Source organism: Notothenia coriiceps, unplaced genomic scaffold, assembly GCF_000735185.1.
Source record: "Notothenia coriiceps isolate Sejong01 unplaced genomic scaffold, NC01 NC01_scaffold00031009, whole genome shotgun sequence".
NCBI classification, from domain to species: Eukaryota; Metazoa; Chordata; class Actinopteri; order Perciformes; family Nototheniidae; genus Notothenia; species Notothenia coriiceps.
In genome coordinates this window covers 70841-93121 of record NW_011363710.1, presented here as the reverse complement: position 1 = coordinate 93121, position 22281 = coordinate 70841, and the positions used below count along the sequence as shown (strand labels likewise).

Here is a 22281-nt window from a genome sequence, read left to right as displayed (position 1 = left end):
TTAACTTATCAAGATTAATTCCAAGAGAAACGCTCTTGAATGAGAGAATAGTGCTTTTCTATAAATGTTATGAGAAATCTGTGGTATGTTCTGAGAAATGTGAACCATTCACAACAACAGCAGTGCTGCAGTAAAACCGTTATGACTTCCTGATAAGACTATATAGCTGTACTGTGCTGAGAGAGTAATGGTAATCTGACATGATGGTTGTTGGTTGGGCAGGCCTTTTATAAAAAGGCCAAATTAAACCATTTCATTTGCTGAGGCAACAGGCAGAAAAGTGAAAAGACTAACAAAATGATTGGAGCTTGTATTAGTGTACCAGATGTGATGGCAATCCATTTGATAGTTGTCAAGACATTCAACGTCTGGAGCTAGATAACAAGTCAAGGGATCAGTAGACATTAGGAAACATCTTACCAAATGTTGTGCCTATCCTCCATACATTACAAGTTGCAACATTTCAAAGAGGAGCAGGACATTTTTAGCCTTAGGGGCACTAGCACTACAGAAAGTGAATGGTTACTACAAAGCTTCATTTCATGGCATTCTATTGCCATCAAGACATTTAACTAAAACAGGAAAGTGTAAACCTTGTATTGGCACTTCGAAAAAGTAAAGAGATCACCAAAGTTGGTAGGATGTATCCTCTGAGGACTATGAATATTTGAAAAGAATATCGTGGCAATCACTCCAATAATTGCTGAGGTATTTTTGAAAAAAGTTAAAAATGCAACTGCTTGACTGATAAATACATATTCAGAGACTACTAGTCATGTATTTTTCTTTACAAATCAATATATGATGAATAAACTACTAACATATCTGAACAATTCAAATCATGTTTTTTTGCAAAAACAAGGAAATGCAATCCTCACGACAAACAACCACGTTTGGTCATTTGAAGGTAAACACGTTTTAGAATCCTAAGAGTAGGTATATCATGGTGAGTTCAAGTTTAGATTCTGCATATCAATGGTTAAGTTATCCATGTATTGAGAATTCCTTTCAGATAGGTAACCAAACACAGTCGGAGAGTTTATGGCCATTTATCTTTCCCTGTCCGCACTGTAGGTTGTGTGAACTGCCCTCCACTCAACTCTTGTCTCACAAAACTCTCAAAACATCGCTGTGTTTTTCCAGTGTCAAGCTTGGATGAGTGATACTCCATGCATGAGAATTTCAATGGGAACAATATGTCCAATAGCATAACTTTTCTCATAGGGAGAATTACATTGGCGAATAAATCAAAGAGACTCTGTAATAATTCTGTTTCTCCTTAGAGAGGAGCCACTTTTCCCCACTACACATATAAAACATGCTTCACATGCCTTGGCCAAAGTAAAGGCATGACCAACACTTCTACGGCTGCTTACTGACTGCAAATATGCACCATTAAAGTTAGCAGATACCCATTCCCTACACTCGCTTTATATTGTGTAATTACATTAATCCCTATAGCAAAACACCAGTTTCTCTCTGTGCAACAATTAATGTCCAGAGGAGCAGCCAGAGCTCTTGACTTTAATGGTCGGGGTAATTCTGAGGCTGTTTGCGCAGTAAATTACCTTCTGTTTGACCCACCGCTTGAAGGTCAAACCACAAAATAAAGCAGGGGGATCAATTTGCAAGTTAGGGGATTTTAACCACACAGAATAGAGCTAGCCAACGTATATAACTGTTTATACATATGGACATGGTTGGAAGTGACAGTGAAGGGGCCACACACAGAGACTGTACCCACAACATCTAGGTGAAAAGTGGGTGTATATGTGCAAATTGGTGTTAAGGCCATTTTGTGGTGTTGGTGAGGATCGAGTGAATTGCAATTATTCCAAAACCTCAATCAAGGGCGCAGGTTTGGGTTCAGAAGTCGTGGGACATTATGATTAATTCATTGTTGATCATAATACATTAAGATAAAAAATAATCTTAATATTACAACGCATTCCCCAGCCTATATTTGTTTTGATTTATTTTGTGTAAATATTCCTATATTGATATACTATTACATTATTTAAAAAATGTTGGACAGAAAATCGAAAATGTAAACTACCTTGGAACTCAATAACTGATTTATATATTTTAAGGAGCTCTGTCTTTTACTGCATTATCTTTCATTTTGAAGTCTTTTTAGTATAAATATTTATAAAGCACATTTGTTTTTACCCACAATGTAGAATTAGTTGTGGGAATATTTCCAGGCTGACAAATGTCTGCAGTAATTTACACAGGCTGCATTTGGCCCAAGCATTAACCAAGAAGGTAGGACAGCTTGCAATTTGCCTGAGATGCCAAATCCAGGGCAAAGGAAGTCTGAAAACCACTCGCTACTGCTTATAAGCTTCAATGCTGTGAGCGCAATCAAGTGCCTCTAAGTTGACATTTTTAAATTCAGTTTTTCCCTATCTGGATTTGGCGGTTGTACAGTAAGAAAATTCAATTTGAATTCAGGGGAACATGGCTCCGTGGAAACCACGCCCTTGGCCTCAGTCACTTCCTAAGATGTCAGTTCACAAGGCAATATGACTCAGAATAAATGTTAATGAAAGTATGCTATAGGTCAACTAATATCTTGCTTGCCATGGGGGGGAAATCGCAATGACGATTCAAGCTTTTACTATTATGTATTTTAGGTGACAACAACATAGTAAAAGTGTTTTCACATAATACAAATAATTTACATTTTTAATTTTGATGGAAAGGACCATGGGGAGCACACATTTTCCTTTTTTTTAAATTTATTTTTGCCTAAAGAGTCTGTCCAAGTTCCAGAATATAGTAGGTTTCATATTGATGAGATGTTGGCAGGTATGTGTTACCACAATCCTTTGTAGAAAATCTATTGCTTTTCCCCTTAGTGAAGCTCAAAATATATTTTCTTCTCGGCCCATGTAGGACTTATCAATTCCCGAGTTAAGTTTCCAACTTCCACTCTCCCTAGAGGCTCCCACCTTTCTCCCCTATTTCTTATATATCCAAGACTTTTGTGATTTATAACCCTCCTCTTGCATTCTTCCTCACCCTTGCCACACTTGCAGCACTCTGCAAAATGTTCCCTTGTCTAAAGCTTTCATTTTTTCCTCATTTCCTGCTGCTCTGCAACCTCTCTGCCTGAGTACCCTTCCTAAAACTGGCATGAAGCAGCAGAGGCCTGGCCAGATGTGGAGCATATTAGCCTAGACCGTAAAGCAACATATGCTTTAAAGGCTGGGAGAGTAAAAAGGTTGTGGAATGACCTGACCATAATGACTTTAGATTGGCATGTAGGTTAAGAATATCCAAAAGGAATGGGAGAAGGGCGGGTGTCATAGGGTGCAGAGAACGACAAAGAAAAGCAGACTTCCTCTGGGATTTAGCTCGTCTAGATAGAAGGAATTGTAGGGCTAAGGGACTAAACCCTTTCAATGGAGGGAATTGTCCTCTCTTACTATGAGAGAGCAAACATATGTGCTTAATATAAAACACCAGTGCCTTTGGAGAGTGAACACTAAAGCCGCAGTAAAGCATGACACGACAAATGAAGATGGACAGGGTACATGGCTTGAGTCAAGTCGCATCGGAAAGAACAAAGGATAATGGTAAGAAAGATGGATGAAGATGCTAAATTATAATTGCGCCTCAGCTGTAAACAATACGAATGGCAAACGGCATCCAAGCAAGAGGGACCAAGTAGGGGCGAAAAAAAGAGCCTCTGTATTTGGATGTGGACATCGAATGCGTGTTTGTACGATGACATGTAGAAATGACATGGATCTGGCTCTGTAAAGAACTTTAAGGAACACAAAGATCCTCAGTTTATTTTTATAAAAGTATATTAGGGGGAGGGGCACTCCTCGCAATAACGCCCACTGTCTGTGTGTCCAGCAATAGTGTAAGCCCAGATTGGTGACCTAAGTTTATGCTGCCTCTCGCCCATTGACTGCTACGACCCTTACAGAAAAGCGGGGAATGGAAAATGAATGGATGACAAAAGCATAAGAAAACAAGACTATATCTTAAGTTGTTGGAAGAACACCCACATCATTTAAGATCTCAAAACCTTTATTTATAAACAGAAAATAATAATGAGAAGTGTTCATATTACATTATGAGGAGTACATGTAACTTTTAAAGGAGAATTTGAGGAACAACTTCCGTAACCTCTATGGATGTCTTGCATTATTTATGTATGATATGAACTATAGCAATAGAAAAACAATATGCTCCCTACATCTGGGCTTAATTTGATTTAAAAAATTTAAAAAAGTTGAACTCCACATTGGAACTGAAAACACACAGCTCAGTTTCATGGTTTCTGTGTAAATCCCACATTTTATCCTTTTGTTATACACACGTTTTTGTTAGTCAGTGTTTGTATATATTATACTGGAGCTTGTGTGCTAGCATAACCAAACTGTATTGTCTGTATAACAGTGTCCAGATATATTTTGATAATTAATCCTGAAATGATTCCTTCTAATCAAGACGCAGGAACAAACAGGGTGACCACATGGAAAACATATTTTTCTCCCTACGTGGCTCTCACTTAAACAACTCTACCCCTCCTGCCAAAGCTCTCAAAGACTGAACCCCATTCATTTTCAAGATGTCAGAGTCCCCTGACAGAGTGTTGTTATCATTATTCTTTTCAATCTACTTACCCTGTCCTGTCCTTTGAAGCCAGTGATGGATGCTATACAAACAAACCTCTGAACTTAGTGAAAACCTAGCCCTCATTTTTCTGGGACCCACTGACAATGAAGACCGTTGTGACAAGGCAGACCGGGCAGTCATGATATTGGAAAGCCACCCAGACTGTGATTGCACACTGTCAATCAGGGGATGATTAGCTAGTTGTGGTTGTACTCACGTTGGGTCTCAGGCTCGCTGCTTGTCCGTAATACTTCTCGGCTGCCTCGTTTAGGCTGGCTTGTCTGCGAAGGGAAAACAGAGAGAGGCGGTCATTACTCATCTTTATTGCTCCTGGCTTCGGATGAGGCCTTGAACCCCGGCATGTTTACTGGCACTCATGGGTCACTGAGAAAATAACAGGAGGGAAGAGCGTGAGGAATTGGAAAAGCCGATCCAATCGACTATAGGTTTCTCGAACGATAGCATCTTTCACTTGATAACATCTGTGCTGAAGAGTGCACAGCCAGCACTTTCTGATTTAATTGGAACTTGAGGTCAGGACATTTGGCTTAATGGGTACTTGAAGAAAACTCATCAACAAACCAAGGCTGGTTTGAGATTTGACTTGCTGGATGGATGCTGTGACTCTAAAGGAAGGCAAACAGCGTGCGAACACAAAGTCATTTAATCAAATTACAATAACAACTAGGACAACAGAGTAGATAGAGCAGATGCACCAAAATGTGCTGCATATGCCACACTGCGACAAAAAGGTATTATAGACAGATGGCTTATCGGCATGAGTCCCTGGAACCAGAAATATATCGTTCACGAGGACATAAAACCTGCAGTCAAGACAGGATGTCCTATATTATGCTTTTTATCTTCCTTCATAATCCCCTGCTCGGCCTACTGTTATACAAAAACCTGTAGCTCCTCTGTCAAAACAAGGCCTTTCCTGTGTTTAATACTTTGTTATCTCAGACATCACCTTTATGGTCTACAGTACATCTGCATGCTTCTCACTGATGGTAACAATTGCAAACTATTTAACTCTGACAAAGTCAAGGACAGAGTCAACAGCGGCTGGCTGTGGAGCCCCTTAAGTCGTAATGATCAAAGGAAGCCAGGCTGTTGGAAACGCAGTTTCATTTAGGCTGTCGCGGTCTATTAAGGGATCATCATCCATATGGCTCCAGATAAAAGGCAATTTTTTTCTTTAGGATTACAAGACTGGTGGCCTAACTAAACATATAGTATTTATGTTTGGTTCAAAAGAAACCTACTTTTGTGAATTAACGTTTACTTCTACTTATTCTACCTTTTGTTATTCTTCACTGATCAATGAGGAGGCGATTACTCTTTTTCAGTTACATCCAGCATGGTTAGGTTTTTATAGCTTGAATGTAGCCTGGAAACAATTTTTTGGGGTCTTATTTCAAACATATATTTTCAGTCAACCAGGAGTCAAGGGTGACCCTAGAAACAGACATTTAAAACTAATTGCTAAACCAGTAATGGGCATTTATCCTTACCCAAGAAATCAAAGTTATTGGTAAGTGAGGAAAAAAACAAAACCTGAAGTCTAAAGCCATGAACAGCTCTGTATGACTAATGATTCGTTCCAGACAACTCTGAACGTGGACATATCCAACATCTGAAGTCACACAACAGAGGAAGACATCAAACCATTAACTTAAAAGGCAACATAAAGTATATTTGCCTGTATTTAATTTTGTATTACATTTTTTTAAATACGACCATACAGTAATACACGTTCTACATGTGTATAGTCGAAATATGTCAAAAGATGTCGTCAATTGTACGTAGCTGATTAGAGTAAACACTATGTGAAAGTTATCTTCTCTGCACAAAATGTATTGGGGAAAATGTTATGTCAAAGTCCCAAAAAGTTTGATTGTGTGTACAGTTGCCAATAAACATCAGTTTGACATGGTCATTTTGCGTCTTGCAGTTGAAAAGCTTGGAGGTTTAAAGTTAGACATTTCAAATGGGAAAAACTTAGACCTCCAAGTTTTCTGGAACAACATCAGGGACAACAACATGCTAACATGCTCAAAAGGAAATGCTAACATGCTGTTTTTTTTAGCAGGTATACTATTTACCAGGTTTGCCATCTATAGGCAGTGTGTTGCATGCTAAGCCTAGCTACTTAGCGCTAAATAAAAAGCTCAGTTGAGACTGATTTAAGGTTTTTTTTGTTGAAACAGTTCACTCAAAACCACATAACATCAATGTGGGACCTAAATCAGGAGCCCACCAAAGCCAATAGGATTCAGCAGTTATTTATCTTATAGTTGTTTCGATATTTCAGTCTGTGACCTAAGTGGTGGACCAACCAACACTGCCATAGTCCGAGCATTATGTATTTATTTCAACAAGGACCATGCATACAAATACATTAATCTCAGAAAAGGGAAGATTTGAATGTGCATATATTACTATTATGTCATGCTGTCATGACTAAAACACAATTTATTTTGTGTAATTTAGATCCTTAAGGACTTATCCTATATGGAATCATGTTGCATACTTCAGAAAAACAATAAGAAAATGCCACTGCTGTTTAATTACATAAGTACAACTGAATTCTTCCTGATCTATTCCAAGAAAAAAAATTTACATTCCAAAGGCGACCCTGACACAGACTTGAGTTTCTGAATTTGTCCTAAAATTATAAATGGTGGCTCCACATCCAACCACAACTGTATGCTTGCCAGCATAATATTTAGAAAGCATAATCTTCAGAGTAGAAAAAAAAGCAAAAATCTAATAATATAATATAATTATCACATTTGTAAACATCATCAGAGGAGAACTGGAGAGCTGCCACAGAAGAGGCAGCGCGACCTCATACTGCTGTCTGACTGCGGGTTCTGTGAGGGCAGAAGACAAAGGAGGCCAAGTATGTAAACCACTGCTTCATTTGAAACCCGAAGAACAGTCAGTGTAAGGCTCCAAGAGCACAAGAATCAAGAAAAGGACGGGAAAATGGAGTAGGAATGAAAAAAACAAATCTCCCAGGAAAAAATTCTCCAGCATTTTTCAAATCAGCAACTCAACCGCTGATCTTTTTACCCTGACATCTTGTTGTCTGGATGGTTCATAAACCCCAGACAGGGACAAATCACAGCACTGACAGTATTGCTCATAAGCGTGACATTGTTGGATACTAATGACTGAATGAACAAATTGCGTTTTCAGCAACAGCCAGAAACCACAGCCGTCCCATCTGTCTCCAGCACAGAAGAACATTTATTTCTGGGTAAGCATGCTACACTAAACACAGAAATCTTCCCTAAGGGTTGTACTGTATGTGCAGTAAATCTAATGTAACCTGTTACCAATAAACCCCTCCTATTACCATTATAGGTTAACAATTTAAACCAATTTATTTGATTTTGGAATAAGAACAGCCAACTATGCACAAATTGGCATACCTAACATCATGACATGTTAGTAATACACAAAGTATTATGTTATTGTATAAGACACATGGTTTGAATATTAATCTGTGAGGTGAACTATGAGTGTTTCCTTAAGGGATTCATTTTCCCCTCGCTCTCTGTGAATATGCAGAATTAACATCTTTACTGCATAATGTTTCAATGTAATTTTTTGGCTTTGAATTAGATTTTTTGTCAAGAGGCACATTTTTCAAAGAAGGCAGAAGATAATTATTAGTTGGGAAACAAAACTGACAAAAAAAACAAGGGCCCAGTGGGGCAATAAAAGACATTTGCCTGTCTGAGTGTCTGGCCCTCCTTTTAATCTCTTCCTTTCCCCCGTGTAGATTCACTTGTATCCTCACCAACCGAGGGCCTTTCCACGTTAGCGTCCAAGACAAACACATAAAGAACATGAGCTGTGGAGAAGTGGGACCCCATGCCAAGCAGGCGGAGAACAGTTCAGCGGAGCACAGCTTGAAGCTCTTTTTAGCTGCCAGGGGTCCAGACCCTGGAAGAGACTCTCAATGCTGAAAGCTGCTGGTGGTGAAGATCTAGCGTGATGGGACTGGTGTGGTGAAGAGCAATAAAGCAGCTGGGTCTTACATAGGTTCTATGAAAGTCTTACATAGAGCTATGGAGCAACGTTCTGCTATAGAGTAATGCAGTTCCAAACTTTGGTGACTCAGGACATGAATGAAGGGTCTTTCATGAACAGTTAGACATCTTAGAGCATGGGGCAATATTGCTGCAGTCAGAAACTCTAGATTTAACTGACTTGGAATTACAGAGCCAATAAAAGGCTAACGAAAGCAGTTTTTCTGACTTGGTTGCTTGTAATTTCTTCCCAAAAACCTGTATAACACATTACAGGAAAGGGAAACCCCACAAATCATAATACAGCCCCTTTTTAATTCTCTATGTGTAATCAATTTGACTGCCTTTTGGTACAATGTCCTCTCATCCTCTACGAAACAGAGAAACGTCCCATGTTGCAGTATTGACAAGTCTCTCTGACCAATCAGTGCTCTGCAGTGTTTTGATTCTACCTTCTAGTGTTGATTTAGCTCGCTTCGAACAGGAAGTACCACAAAAAGCACCAGGTATAGCCACAACTGTTTCTAATGAAAAACCAAAAGATTTGAGTGAAGTAGAGCTGAGCCGTACCATGCAGTAGAAATGCGGTTTAAGCTAACCGGCCCCTGGCTTTGGCTTCATGAGAATGGTATCTAGTTTCTTCCCCTAACTCTCAGCAAGAACGAAAGTTAAAAGAACTGCTCTTGATGTGTTTTAAAAAGGGAATCTCTAAACTTTGGTAGGTTTATTCAGTCAGTGGGGCAGCATACTGTAAGCTGGCACATGACAGTATTTACACATTTCCAATCATGGCTTGAGTTCAGAAACACAACAGCTTGTGGGCTGCTAAAGATTTAGCGCTCAAGCTCATCATCTGAACCTTGCACTAATTCGGAAACAGACTTTCAAGTATGAGCCAGGACAGGCAGAGAGAGAGAGAGAGAGAGGGTTATAGAGAGAGCATATGAAGACCCATAGCTGCACAGCACGCAAAGGCAAACCAGCAGCTCTCAGGCTGGCAGTGCAGCAAGAAAAGAGGATTACAAAGTACAGCCAAGTAAATCACACTGGCTGTGGAGTAGTGTAAGCCCTGGATAAACCGTGCAGACAGTAGACCTCCCTCTCTCATACAGTACACAGCCTCCTTTCTACTCAGCCGTGGAAAACCAAGGCCCACCCATCTCTTCCTTGAATTATATACATACTGTGTCTCTGTGTCTGTGCAGGATCCTAACAGAAAGTAATTCCCATCAAACACTCACCTGAGCATATGGGCCGCACTGAAGACCACATCAAACTCCCCGCTGTCCAGGCGCGCGGCTTTCTCTGCCATCTCCGCCGCTTCCAGGAGCCGAGACTCTTCCAACAAAAACTGACCTGGCAGGGCAGGAGAGAGAACGGCAGCGCTGTTAAAACACTGAGGGATCCCCACATAGGCTCAGAGGGATACACAGTCTGCCAGTGTTGCCTTTGGCCCTAAGAGAGGGACAGCCTGGTCTGCTCCTGAAATAATACGCTGAAACACAAGATATGAGAGCAACACACCACCGCTCTGTGGCCATCTCTCAGACCCATTTGTTCAGACTAACCAACCTTGATGGATCTGTTTCCTTAAGATGGAAATGTTCCTCGCGGAAGGTTTCGCGTCTTATTACGGGTGCGGCTAGAGTTGGAGTTGTTGGAGCCTGACAAGGCCGTGAACCGAAGGTGGACCCCTTGGTAAGGGCCAGGTTTAAAGAGGAATTAATACCCTGTTGACTTAGCTTAGCCCCACTACTGTACCAAGATGCTAAACCACTATGTGAACCTTAGCATATTTTCCTTAATAACCGTGGATGAAATTGAAGCCGTGAGTCCAGGCCTGAGGTGAGGAACAGATGTAAAGGGAGACTTAGTGTAAAACAGCTCCAGGTTACAAACACCTCCACTGTTATGGAGGTTTATGATCAATCAAAGCACAGCTACGGGTAATAAAGGAAAGATGGTCTCTGCATCAATAAATGGCAGTGTCATGCTATATTCCTTTAATACATTCAAAGTTGTGTATGCAGTCTTTTATCATGTAAATGTCACAGTGTGACTTTTTAAGAGTATTGCAAGATCTATCTTTGTAGAAGAACCAGTTCCAGGTATGTGGGAAACTTGAGCTTTGACTTGTTTAGTTTGTTTCTGGTCAATTACATAAAAAACGAGTGTTAAAATAGTTAAATTACACATTTCCAACACTACATAAATGGCTAAATAGGCTAGCAAATGTAATTCCAATTTTTGTTCACATCAAAATTGATTTACAATATTAATCGATTTTCTTTCTAAACAAGAAACTTTGCCTACAGAACAAAAATACATGATTAACTTTCAACAACTTTACTTATTTCAATATAAACTAATAATGCCTCTGGAGAAAATGTATTGTCTACTATTTTACTTTTATACGTTTTACTATTAACTACTGTATGTGGATCAAGATGTGCAACTCGATTTTGACAGAATAACAACTGGTGACTTCTAGAATTGTGTGAGTAACATTCTGTTTTTAGACTTCTCTGTTTCAGTGTGTGTACTCTGTATAAATGCTCTGTAGTTGATCTGACTGAAATTGTGATTTTAAATCTCATATCCCTTCAAACCTCCTTCAAACTATCGCTCCTGATATTCTACCGTTTCTCACCCATTTCATCAACACTTCTCTAACTTCTGGTCACTTTCCAAACAGTCTCAAGGAGGCAAGAGTAAACCCTCTCCTAAAGAAACCCACTCTCAACCCATCTGATGTTATAAACTACAGGCCTGTCTCTCTCCTCCCGTTCCTGTCTAAAACACTTGAACGCGCTGTCTTTAAAAAACTCTCCTGTTATCTCCATCAGAACAACCTTCTGGATCCGCACCAGTCTGGTTTCAAGGCAGGTCACTCAACAGAAACTGCCCTCCTTGCTGTCATTGAGGAACTGCACACTGCTAAAGCAGCATCCCTCTCCTCTGTCATCATCCTTTTGGACCTGTCTGCTGCATTCGATACAGTGAATCATCAGATCCTCCTTCGCACTTTCCAAGAACTTGGAGTTTCAGGCTCTGCACTTTCCCTCCTCACCTCATACCTCAAAGACCGCACCTACAGGGTAACTTGGAGAGGGTCCGAGTCCGACCCTTGTCAATTAACTACAGGGGTCCCTTAGGGCTCTGTTCTTGGTCCACTCCTCTTCTCCTTGTACACAAACTCGCTCGGGTCTGTCATTAGCCCGCATGGTTTTTCATACCACTGCTACGCTGACGACACCCAACTAATTCTGTCCTTTCCCCGCTCAGAGACCCAGGTCGTCGCACGCATCTCTGCTTGTCTAGCTGACATCTCTCAGTGGATGTCTGCTCACCACCTCAAGCTCAACCTTGACAAGACTGAACTGCTTTTCCTTCCGGGAAAAGATTGTCCCACTCTTGACCTAACAATCAACATCGGCACCTCTGTTGTTCCCCGACTCAGACTGCAAGGATCTAGGTGTGACCCTAGATAACAAACTGTCCTTCACTGACAAACATAGCTGCTACAACCCGCTGCTGCAGATACACGCTTTACAACATCAGGAGGATACGTCCCCAGCTGACCCAGAAACAGCGCAGGTTCTGGTCCAGGCTCTCGTCATCTCACGCCTAGACTACTGCAACTCCCTCCTGGCTGGTCTACCTGCATGTGCCATCCGACCTCTGCAGCTCATCCAGAATGCAGCGGCTCGTTTGGTCTTCAACCTTCCTAAATTCTTCCACACCACGCCGCTCCTCCGCTCCCTTCACTGGCTTCCAGTAACTGCTAGAATCCACTTCAAGACAATGGTACTTGCGTACCATGCTGCGAATGGATCTGGCCCTTCCTACATCCAGGACATGGTTAAACCGTACACCCCAGCACGTGCACTCCGCTCTGCATCAGCCAAACAGCTCGCTGCACCCTCACTGCAAGGGGGACCCAAGTTCCCATCAGCAAAAACACGTGGGTTTGCTATCCTGGCTCCAAAATGGTGGAATGAGCTCCCCATTGACATCAGGACAGCAGAAAGCTTACACATCTTCCGGCGCAGACTGAAAACTCATCTCTTTCGACTCCACTTCGAGCGATAGAACTATTAACAGAGCACTTGTATACTAATAAAGGACTGGCTTATCTAAAGCCAGTTGAGTAGCACTTGAAATGTTTTAGCTCTATGAAACCTGATGTACTTATATGATTCTGTTTTCTTCAAGTTTGTACTTTGTTGGTCGAACGCACTTATTGTAAGTCGCTTTGGATAAAAGCGTCAGCTAAATGCAATGTAATGTAAAAAGATCATAGAGGTTGTGGTTGTTCTGTTTACCTTAGTTAAACTAAAAATGTGATTTTCATTTTAAAAAATTGTCCGTAACCATTCATTCAAAAATAACTGACAATTGATTGGCCAGCTCTAATGGTAAACATCCTTTTTTCGTGTTTTTATTGTGCTACACTGTTTAATGTATAAAGCTGTAAACCACTAGCACCCAGCTCGCAGTAAAACATTTTGTGAAAGATACTCCTTGAGCCTCAGCCAAGAGGAAATGTCCATCTACAGTATATCCTGTTCTTTGCCTCTGCAATGACACTTTGTTTATGTGGATCAATACAAATCCTCTAATTTTCGTTCTTAACCTTTAAAGCTGACAACTTATACACGTTTACGAAAATGCAAAAACCCACCAATAATCCGGTGCATTGATGTCGAGCTGACACATCACTTCATCATAGACAGGTTAGGTTTAAAAGACTTTAAAATGAAGGAAGTATTTAACTTATCAGCTCATTCCAACACAACCTCACTGTGGCAGTGATTGGATCTGAAAGGTTACAGTGCCATGAGTTACATGTAAATAATGGAAGACAATAGAGACGCCGTAATTGTCACGATCTTCATTTGTTTCTATCCTCCACCTGACACTGTAGCTGATTATGGGAAGGTGTATCACACACCACTGTTGAACAACAACAAGCCAAGGTGTGGAAGTTCCTGCCTTTGTGCTCACACGTGCAGCGTGTATGTGTTGATTTGAAGAATATAATATTTGAGAATGTAAGAATAATGGCAGGATATGTCAAATCAAAGTAGTAAAAATGAATCTGTGCTTACCATAATGCATGTAGCAGTTGCCTTTTGTGGGATCGAGTTGGATGGCCTTCAGGAAGTACCTCTCCGCTTCTGTTTTCTGGCCCTGAGAGAGACGGATTAAACACTGTCATTATTTTTTCAACTGCTCCTCAAAACTACTCATTATAAAAATACCGCAAGAACTCAACAGCCAAAATACCTTTGTGTATACCCAATGTCCCTCTCCAAACCACAGACCTACTTTAACAATATATATTAATAAATTAACACGTAACACATCGACCGCGAGTGTTATTCTTTTAAGCTCATGTGTCCTCCTGTCAGAGTACACACTGTCATGCTTGGCACAGCAGACCAAGCGGGTCAAAGGCTTGTTCATTACACACTTTTATCTGTGCAAATTACACTTCCAGAGGATAACCACAGCCTGCCAGTGTGTGTGGCCTGGCTGCTGTGAAACAAGACTGAGGTCAGCGGGTGGAATCGAAGTGAGAGGGTGGAAAAGAGAGGAGAGGGACTACAACGGTGAAGGCTGTCATACATCTATAGGGATCTTTAGGTTCACACAAACACAGAGCTGGAGGGCACACACAGAGGTTTTTAATCTGTGTGTTGTTCCAGGCTTTTGAGAGATGGACAAATCCATTCTCTGAGGGTAAGCATCACTGAAGCCCTGTGGACTTTCTGAATTCCCTCAGCTCCTTTAGACTGTGACACGTAACCAATCACAGCTCAAAGTGAACACTGCAGCTGGCCAATAGTGTGCCAGCTGGGACTTGGACACGTCCCTGCTCTCCGATGGGCCCCAGATGCCATCTGATCAACAATTAACAATGTGTACTCATCTGTAAAGCCTGATGTGTGTTAGCATTAACTATGCAGTCATTAGTGTGCGTTTCACTAACATATTTACCTCTGCATGAATAAAACATAAATTATTAAATTGGAGTTGTGCCAAGTCTATAAAGGCTTTAGGTTAAAACAAAATCATCAGATATGATAGTTGTGGATATTACTAGCTGAACAACAGAAATGTTTTCGTGGCTTCAAATTGAAATTATGAGACCTATAATATGGCTTTACTTTTATTCAACGACTGGAAGTCAAATGTAAACATTATTTTAGAAATGGAAAATAAAAATCTATGAAAATAAAAATCTATGGAATTAGAAATTAAGACAAATAATATTTGAAACAGTGGAATACTTTGATTGGAAATAAGGCTCAAAATGAAATGTTATTGAAAGATGTATATGCAATTGGGTTTGTGTTTAGCTATGTACTGATACAGTATGTATGTATTTGTATATGTTTCTAAGAAGGATTAAATATATATGGTATGTGTCTATATATATATGTGCACCATCAAACTAGCCTAGTTTATTTGCTGAATTATTCTCTATATATTTTACGTTATACGTATATTATATGTATGAACAAACCCATACAGTATCTAAGCAAAGGTATATTCATTTTAAACCCTAGATAAATATAAAAGATGAATTAGAATTAAATAAATATTGCATTAAACAGAAAAAATAAGGTATATAAACCCTGGGAAATACAGCAAATTGCTTCAGTTTAGTCAAACAGAAGAGTGGGCTCCAATCCAATCAGTACAGTGTAACATTAATGACATATACTTAGTCAAGTGTATAGATTTTCAGTGAGCTGTACATTCAATAAATACATCATTTTCTAATGTAAATATCTGAGTGGAGTATCCCGTTGAAAACCATCCCATAGCTAAGTACATGTTTCGTGGAGTCTATAGTGTCCAAGTAGCGATCCCGGTTCCAGTCTTCAAAGAATCCTCTCTGTGTATTTTTATACTCTTATTCACAGATGTAGGAATGTGTATGTTTGAGGGCCAGCTGGTTTTATAATAACAGACCCATGTCTGTTTGTTAAACCTCAGAATTAAGTTTTCACACACTAAATTGAGTTGCACTTGTGAGTGGATGGAGGATTTACATTATGACACGTCTAAGTACTTAAATGGATACTGTACCATGCCCAGAGTAAGATATATAGCAGCGAGGGAAAAAAAGGGAACATGTTTCTGATTTCTCATCTTAAAATAAATGTTATTACAGCTCTTATTAATCCCTTGAGAGGATATTTGTAACACCACTTGTTATATTACTTTAATGTTGAACCCTTTAAACAGCCAACTCCATTCTCTTTTACCTTTATCAAAATGATATAAAGCAACAATCTCTGATGCTCAATTTTCTATCTCTTTTCTCTGGAAAGTCAACCACGGAAGTATTATCAAATTAAAATGAGTTACCTACTTCTCCACTTTTCTGCGGAGATATTACCAACAATTCTAAGGCAAGGAAGAAATAAAGGATCTTGTCTTAAGCCGATGTGTAGCATCTGCCTCGCAAACTCACAGTTGATAAGTACAATATGTATTAAATAGGTTAAGAATCATGGGTCAGATCTTTAAGCGGCTAGGTCTACAGCCATGTGTGCAGCTCTTTGTCAGAGTCATGCTTTGAGCTAAATGCTAATGTCATCATGCTGCTAACCTAAGGAGACAATTATTTATATTACGCCTCTTGTAGCACTTTGGGATTGCTTTTAGCAATGAAAGGTGCTTTATTAATACAATATGTATTATTATTATTATTATTATTAATCCTTACAGGTAAAACATGTATTGGCACTAAACACAGAGTACAGCCCAACACTTATACGTGCTTTATTAAGACAGCTAATAGGCTTTTTAGAATCCCCTGACAATTCAAATATAATATTTTTTCTGGGATTAGGGACAATGAAAGTGAACTCAGTCAAGTGTTAGACGCATTATCACGGTAAAGGCTAATTTAGTTTGTTTGCAGGAAAGGATATTTCCCCTCAAAGTGGAACCTGTGCTAAAAAAGTAACAACTGTATGCGACCTCAGGGCTAATAAAAGGCACACAGTTGTATTTCTAAGAAGAGAATCAATGGAACCCACAGCCAGCCTGTTTGCTGTCACTTCCTTTCCCCATTTCTTTACATGACAACACTCCCTCTTTGTTGAATTGAAAGCACCTTGGGTCCACTAGCTTGACGAGGGGGGCGGAAAACACAACAATAATAAAGGAAGTCAATAACAAAATGCCAACTACCGTTCAAACCACAATTTCCATTAACTCCTCATTCATGTCAGCTCTGTGTGAATACAATATCCTCCGTTTTGTCACACACATGCTGAGTTTATTGGTGCGTGCCTCACACCTCAAATCTCCTGATACCATCTGATAAACTGCAGATGTAGCTCTGGCTCCGCGGATGAAGAGGTGATTATGAATGGAGCCTGTACTGTATTAGCTGAGGAAATGACAAGTAGATGACTGAATCCAATGGGGCGGCCGTGTCCATCTCTGACCTGCAATGTGAAGGCTACAGAGGGCAGAATCCCATCCTGATCCCCTGGCGTGTCAGCGGAGGTGCAGAGGGGTCAGCGTAATGGGGAGGATGATACCGATCTGGGTTATTAACTCTCCCTTCCTCCCCTATTTTGTCCTCCCCTATTCCACAAATCATTCTGTGCTCCTCAGCTACAATCTCAGCTAGCTCCAGTGTCCCCCTCTCACCCCTCTTTGACCCTGCTGCCAAGCCTTATCTCGCGGTCTCTCTACCTCCCCCCGCAGGGATCTGAACCTCCAAACCCCTGACAGTATCGCAACCGTCTTCATAACTCACAGGGGTGCCAGAGGGAGTGCGGAAGTAGGGGATGAAAGAAGCAGGGGGCTGGTTGGCAGGTCAACTTCCTGCGCTGGTTTTGATCACACTTAAATGCTGTTGTCATAAGGCACAGAGCCCATAGCTAACACAGAGAGAGAATACATTACATGGTACCCAAGGGGCAACCTACAGGCCTGAAAGCAGTAGTGCCTTTAACTTGTATTTTTTTATCTTTTGTATTTACAAAAATAACAGTCCCAATTTTTTGAAGCCTATGAGAAAAAAATATGTAATGCTAAACATATTTCTAATGAGTTAATGGACTCAATTGCTAGTCACATTCATATTTATTTTTGTAAATTTCTCTCCGATTTTGAGTATAATGGACGCTTTCAGTGGGTGGCTACATCATAAGTGTCAACATTGGGTACCATGATATTTTTTGTCTTAACATTTTTAGGTTCAAATGTATTTTTTCAGTTAATGATTGTTCCATTTAACGTATCTGTTTTTTGGAGCATTCAGTACTTACTTCTGATGTGTGAATCCAAAATAAACAAGAGGGCAACAGTTAAAAACCAAGAAGTAGACGTTTAAAAAAACAGATGGAAGAGGCCAAAAGAACTATTTCTAGGCTACAAAAGAGTAGTCCAAAAACCAAATGGTAAAGTTACTATGAAAATACCTTTACTTAAAGTGGACCTATCATGCTATATTTGACAAATATATTGTTAGGGCCACAACGTTTTTTTTTCTTCAAAATACCAAACAGATCCTGCATTTTAGCCATGCCTCATTTCGCTCTATTTGCTCTTTCCAGCTCTGTTTTTGCAAGGGCTGATTCTGTGACGTAGCTTTAATGCAAATGACCACGCCCCCCTGCAGGAGAGGGGAGCGTGCTCTGATCAGCTGCTGGGTTCTCAGAAGAGGGGGAGAAAAAGAGAGGCTCCGTCCTCCGTGTTTTATTCTTATATGATTATATAGAGTCGTTATTCATTTGTTTTAAAGCTCAATAAATAACAAAGAAGACCTTTGACCGGCACTTTTCTAATTTTGTCCGGAAGATTTAAACTTTAACGGACATGTTGACCGGCAAAAAACCTTTTTAACTGAAACTCTGCCGCACGGTCCCCTCGTCCCTTGGAAGAGGCAGAGAGGTGGGTGGGTGTTTGTCATCTAATGTGGAAGTTCCCTCCTTTGAAGGCTTTATTTGCACTCGGAATCACAGGGGTTCAAAACCCTCTACCATCCATCATGGTCAGAGATCTTCAGGGATTCATCCATGCAGCTTTGAGCTCTACTTTCCTCCAAAATCAATAATATGTTCATAAATAAAATGAGTTTCTCTTCAAGGCCCACTGAATTCTTACCTGAATCCACTTCACCAAGTCTTAACATTCCCCTCAAGAATTGTGTTATTCCCGTGGACTCTTATTGCTGACAGCATTCGGTTTTTATGATATCCAATGTGCAGATAGAATTTCAGCTTGGTGACTTTTATCTGTGTTGTTAGCTGGAAATATTCTTTAAGCTGATCATCAGTCTGACTCCGGATATAAAAATCAATCTCGTATGGAGCTGAAGCTCAATTTAATTTATACTGTACACATATCCAACATTAACTTTACAGAGGATACGCTACGTCTTGAGCCACAAATGTACGGTATATCCTTTTCTGTTAGCTTTGGAATTAGCAAGGCCAGCTGTTTCCAGCTGTAATAATGCTATCCTACGCAAACTGTGTCGCTGCTCCAGATTATTATTCATCCTACAGATATAGGGGTTGGGTTAATCTTCTAATCTGAGTTCCCATGTTATGTGACAGATGTTATTAAGCCGAGCAAATGAACAGTCTGGCAAATGATTGAAACATTTTTGCACTTTGGTTTTTGTACACTTGAACTGCTGTGAGCGTTAGAAATGCGGGCTGATTGATCTTTTAATGTTGTAATGTTATAATGATGTTTTCAAAGGGGAAATAAAAAGGGATGGGAAGATTTTAGCCTTTGTGAGGACATCCAGATGACTCTGCTGTAGGCTAGTAAACACATTTACATTATTCCATTAGGACCCATACTGTGGGAGGGAGAGGTGAAGGCCTCCACCCCTTTTCTGACCTTCTGCGCAACTCTTCTTCTTATTTGTTTATTTTTCTCCTGACCATCCCTTTCAGCTCTATAATTGTTCCGCTTGGTCAGCTCTACTCCAAATATTATCTCGCAACGATCTGTAACGGATGCCTGCATGACCCGACCATATGACCATCTCCTCTTAAACCCTGAGTCATTGGAAACGGCTTCTACCTCTGAGACCTTTCCAAATTAACAGCATTTTCTTCGGTCATTGGGACACAGGTCAGCTGTGTGACCCTAAGAGGATATTATCTGTCCTGGGAAATGCTGGGCAGATGTCCATTTCTTTCTTTACACCTTTCACAGATTTGAATTCTCTATTTTGCAGAGCAACACTGAAAGTTTGCCGAATGCCAGATATCCATTTTGCTGTTGGTTCAAAGTTGTGCATGCAGCTTTTCTTTAGCTCTCTTTTAAGACCTAGTAACTTGAACCAAAGAAGGAGCAAAAAAGGGGAAGGTTTTTAATCCAAAAGTCCTCCCTATTGCAGACGAGCAACTTGAGAAACACATCATGAAGACCTTCCGTCGTTGTTCACAATGCTCACTCTCTTCCAATCTTTTCCCTCTTTCTCAGCAGCACACTATTGATTAACTGTAGAGACTTCAGGAGGACATTACGACCACCAGTGAAGAGCTGGAGAGAGCTGAGGAAAGGCCAGGGGAGATGAAAAAGAGTGTAATAATAAGGAGAGGAAACATAACTGGGAGAGGTAGGGAATGAGAACTGGTCCAGGAAAACAAAATTCAGACCTAACAGTTGAAGTGCAGGAATATCAATGGATTCAAATTGTTAAGGATTTAAAAAAAATATGGTCTTACAAAATAAAATAGTCTTGCCATAGCTTTGTGTTGTGAAAGAAAAAGGATATCTTTTTAGTGGGCGGCTACAGTAAAAGTTTTTTCTTATTTGTCATAAAACACTTTAAAAAAACGATTTGAACACACTATAGTGTATTATGTTAACTTGCAATCTATTCTTAATCACAAAGTAAAAAATGTTTTTGTCCAAAGACCACATTTACCTTCAGATTTGGTAGGGATTACCACTGATGTAGCAATTTTTAGAGAACCTTTATAGATAAATGTAAAAGTGTAAAATAAGTATGGCTGGTTTGAAGCCTTGTTCCAAAAAAAGGAGGAAAACAAGAATATGATTATGAAATATTAAAGTTGAAATGGGTGAAATTTGACCAAACTCAATAGGAGGGTTAAAGAACATAACACACAATCGAAATCTTACCGTCATAGCCAGGAGTTTTCCGTAGGTGAGGTGTGCAGGAATGTGGTCTGGCTTGGCTCGCAGGGACTCTCTGTACCAGTGCTCAGCATCAGTCAGCTTGTTCAGTCTGATGTAGGCCTCTCCTGTGAGAGCAGAGCGAGGGTCGAGTCAGGGGTCAGGCAGTCAGAGGTTAGGACATCTCACATCTCACATCTTCCCATTGTTCAGCGTTCAGATAGATAGGACCTAAACCAGCCTAAAGCAGTTCCCTGTATGCCAACTAAGTGCTCTAGTCTTTGCAATAGGATATCATGGTCGATAGTATCAAATGCAGCACTAAGATCGAGCAAGACAAGAATAGAGACAAGTCCCTTGTCTGAGGCTATTAGAATGTCATTTGTGACTTTAACCAGAGCTGTCTCTGTGCTATGTTGTGTTCTAAAGCCTCATCTATCACATGTGCTGTTGTTTCTACACGGACCACTATTGCGGTATGCATGTTGTAACTTCCGGTTGTTGTTGTCATCTCCGGGTATCACGTGTGCCTGTTCTGTTGCTGATAGCTTATTATCTTAACTTAATCGATCGTTTTAAAACTCTTGATCACGGCAACTGCCTGACGTTGTAATCACACGTTACTACAGCTTAAGCACTCACAAACTCTCCTTCTCTTAGCGACTGTAACTCCACAGTTGCCTACACTCTTTTCGGGTTTGCTAACGGTAGCTACTTTAGCTTGATAGCTAGCCATGGCTCTTTCCCCACCCTCGGGTGCTATTTCCTGCTCTAACTGTCTCATGTTTGGTTACTTCCCTACCTCCTTTACTGGTACCGATACATGTGTTAAATGTAGTATAGTTGTTAGGTTGGAGGCGGGAATCATAGCCATAGAAGCCCGGCTCCGCGTCTTAGAAAATAACTCAGCTACAGTAAAGCCCATGTTAGCCGGTGCGGACCGGCAAAAGCTAGCTCCTCTTAGCCGTCCCCCGGCAACTCCCGAGCAGCAGGGAGATTGGGTGACTGTTCAGAAGGGGCATAACGCGAAACCCGCAGGTCCCCACCAACCCGTTCACGTATCTAACAGATATTCCCCACTCAGCGAGAGACCCGCTGAGAAGCCAACTCTGGTTATTGGTAGCTCTATTATGAGACACGTGAATTTAGAGACCGAAGCGTCCACAGTCACATGCATTCCGGGGGCCAGAGCGGGCGACGTTGAGGCGCATCTTAAACTGCTGGCTAAAAATAAACGTAAATACGGTAGGATTGTTATTCACGTCGGTGGTAATGATGTTCGTTTACGCCAATCAGAATGCACCAAAGTTAAAGGGGACCTATCATGCAAAATGCACTTTTGTACTTCTTTTATACATGAATATGTGTCCCCGGTGTTCCAAGGAACTCACCAAGTGTCAGTAAACACAACCCTCTCTATTTTCCTCCATACCCAAATCTCTAAAAACGGGGCTGCAACGGA

At 40.6% G+C, this 22281-nt stretch overlaps 1 protein-coding gene across 1 annotated transcript in view; it reads right to left on the bottom strand.

Moving 5' to 3' along the window:
• The window catches only part of tmtc2b (transmembrane O-mannosyltransferase targeting cadherins 2b), a gene marked incomplete at its 5' end in the record, with an annotated part of 64903 nt that overhangs the window by 3442 nt on the left and 39180 nt on the right, over positions 1-22281 (bottom strand). Inside the window, 4 exons of the mRNA XM_010787657.1 lie at positions 4853-4916; positions 9920-10034; positions 13790-13871; positions 20826-20971. Coding sequence (XP_010785959.1) covers positions 4853-4916; positions 9920-10034; positions 13790-13871; positions 20826-20971 — 407 coding nt within the window. The remainder of the gene's footprint in view (positions 1-4852; positions 4917-9919; positions 10035-13789; positions 13872-20825; positions 20972-22281) is intronic.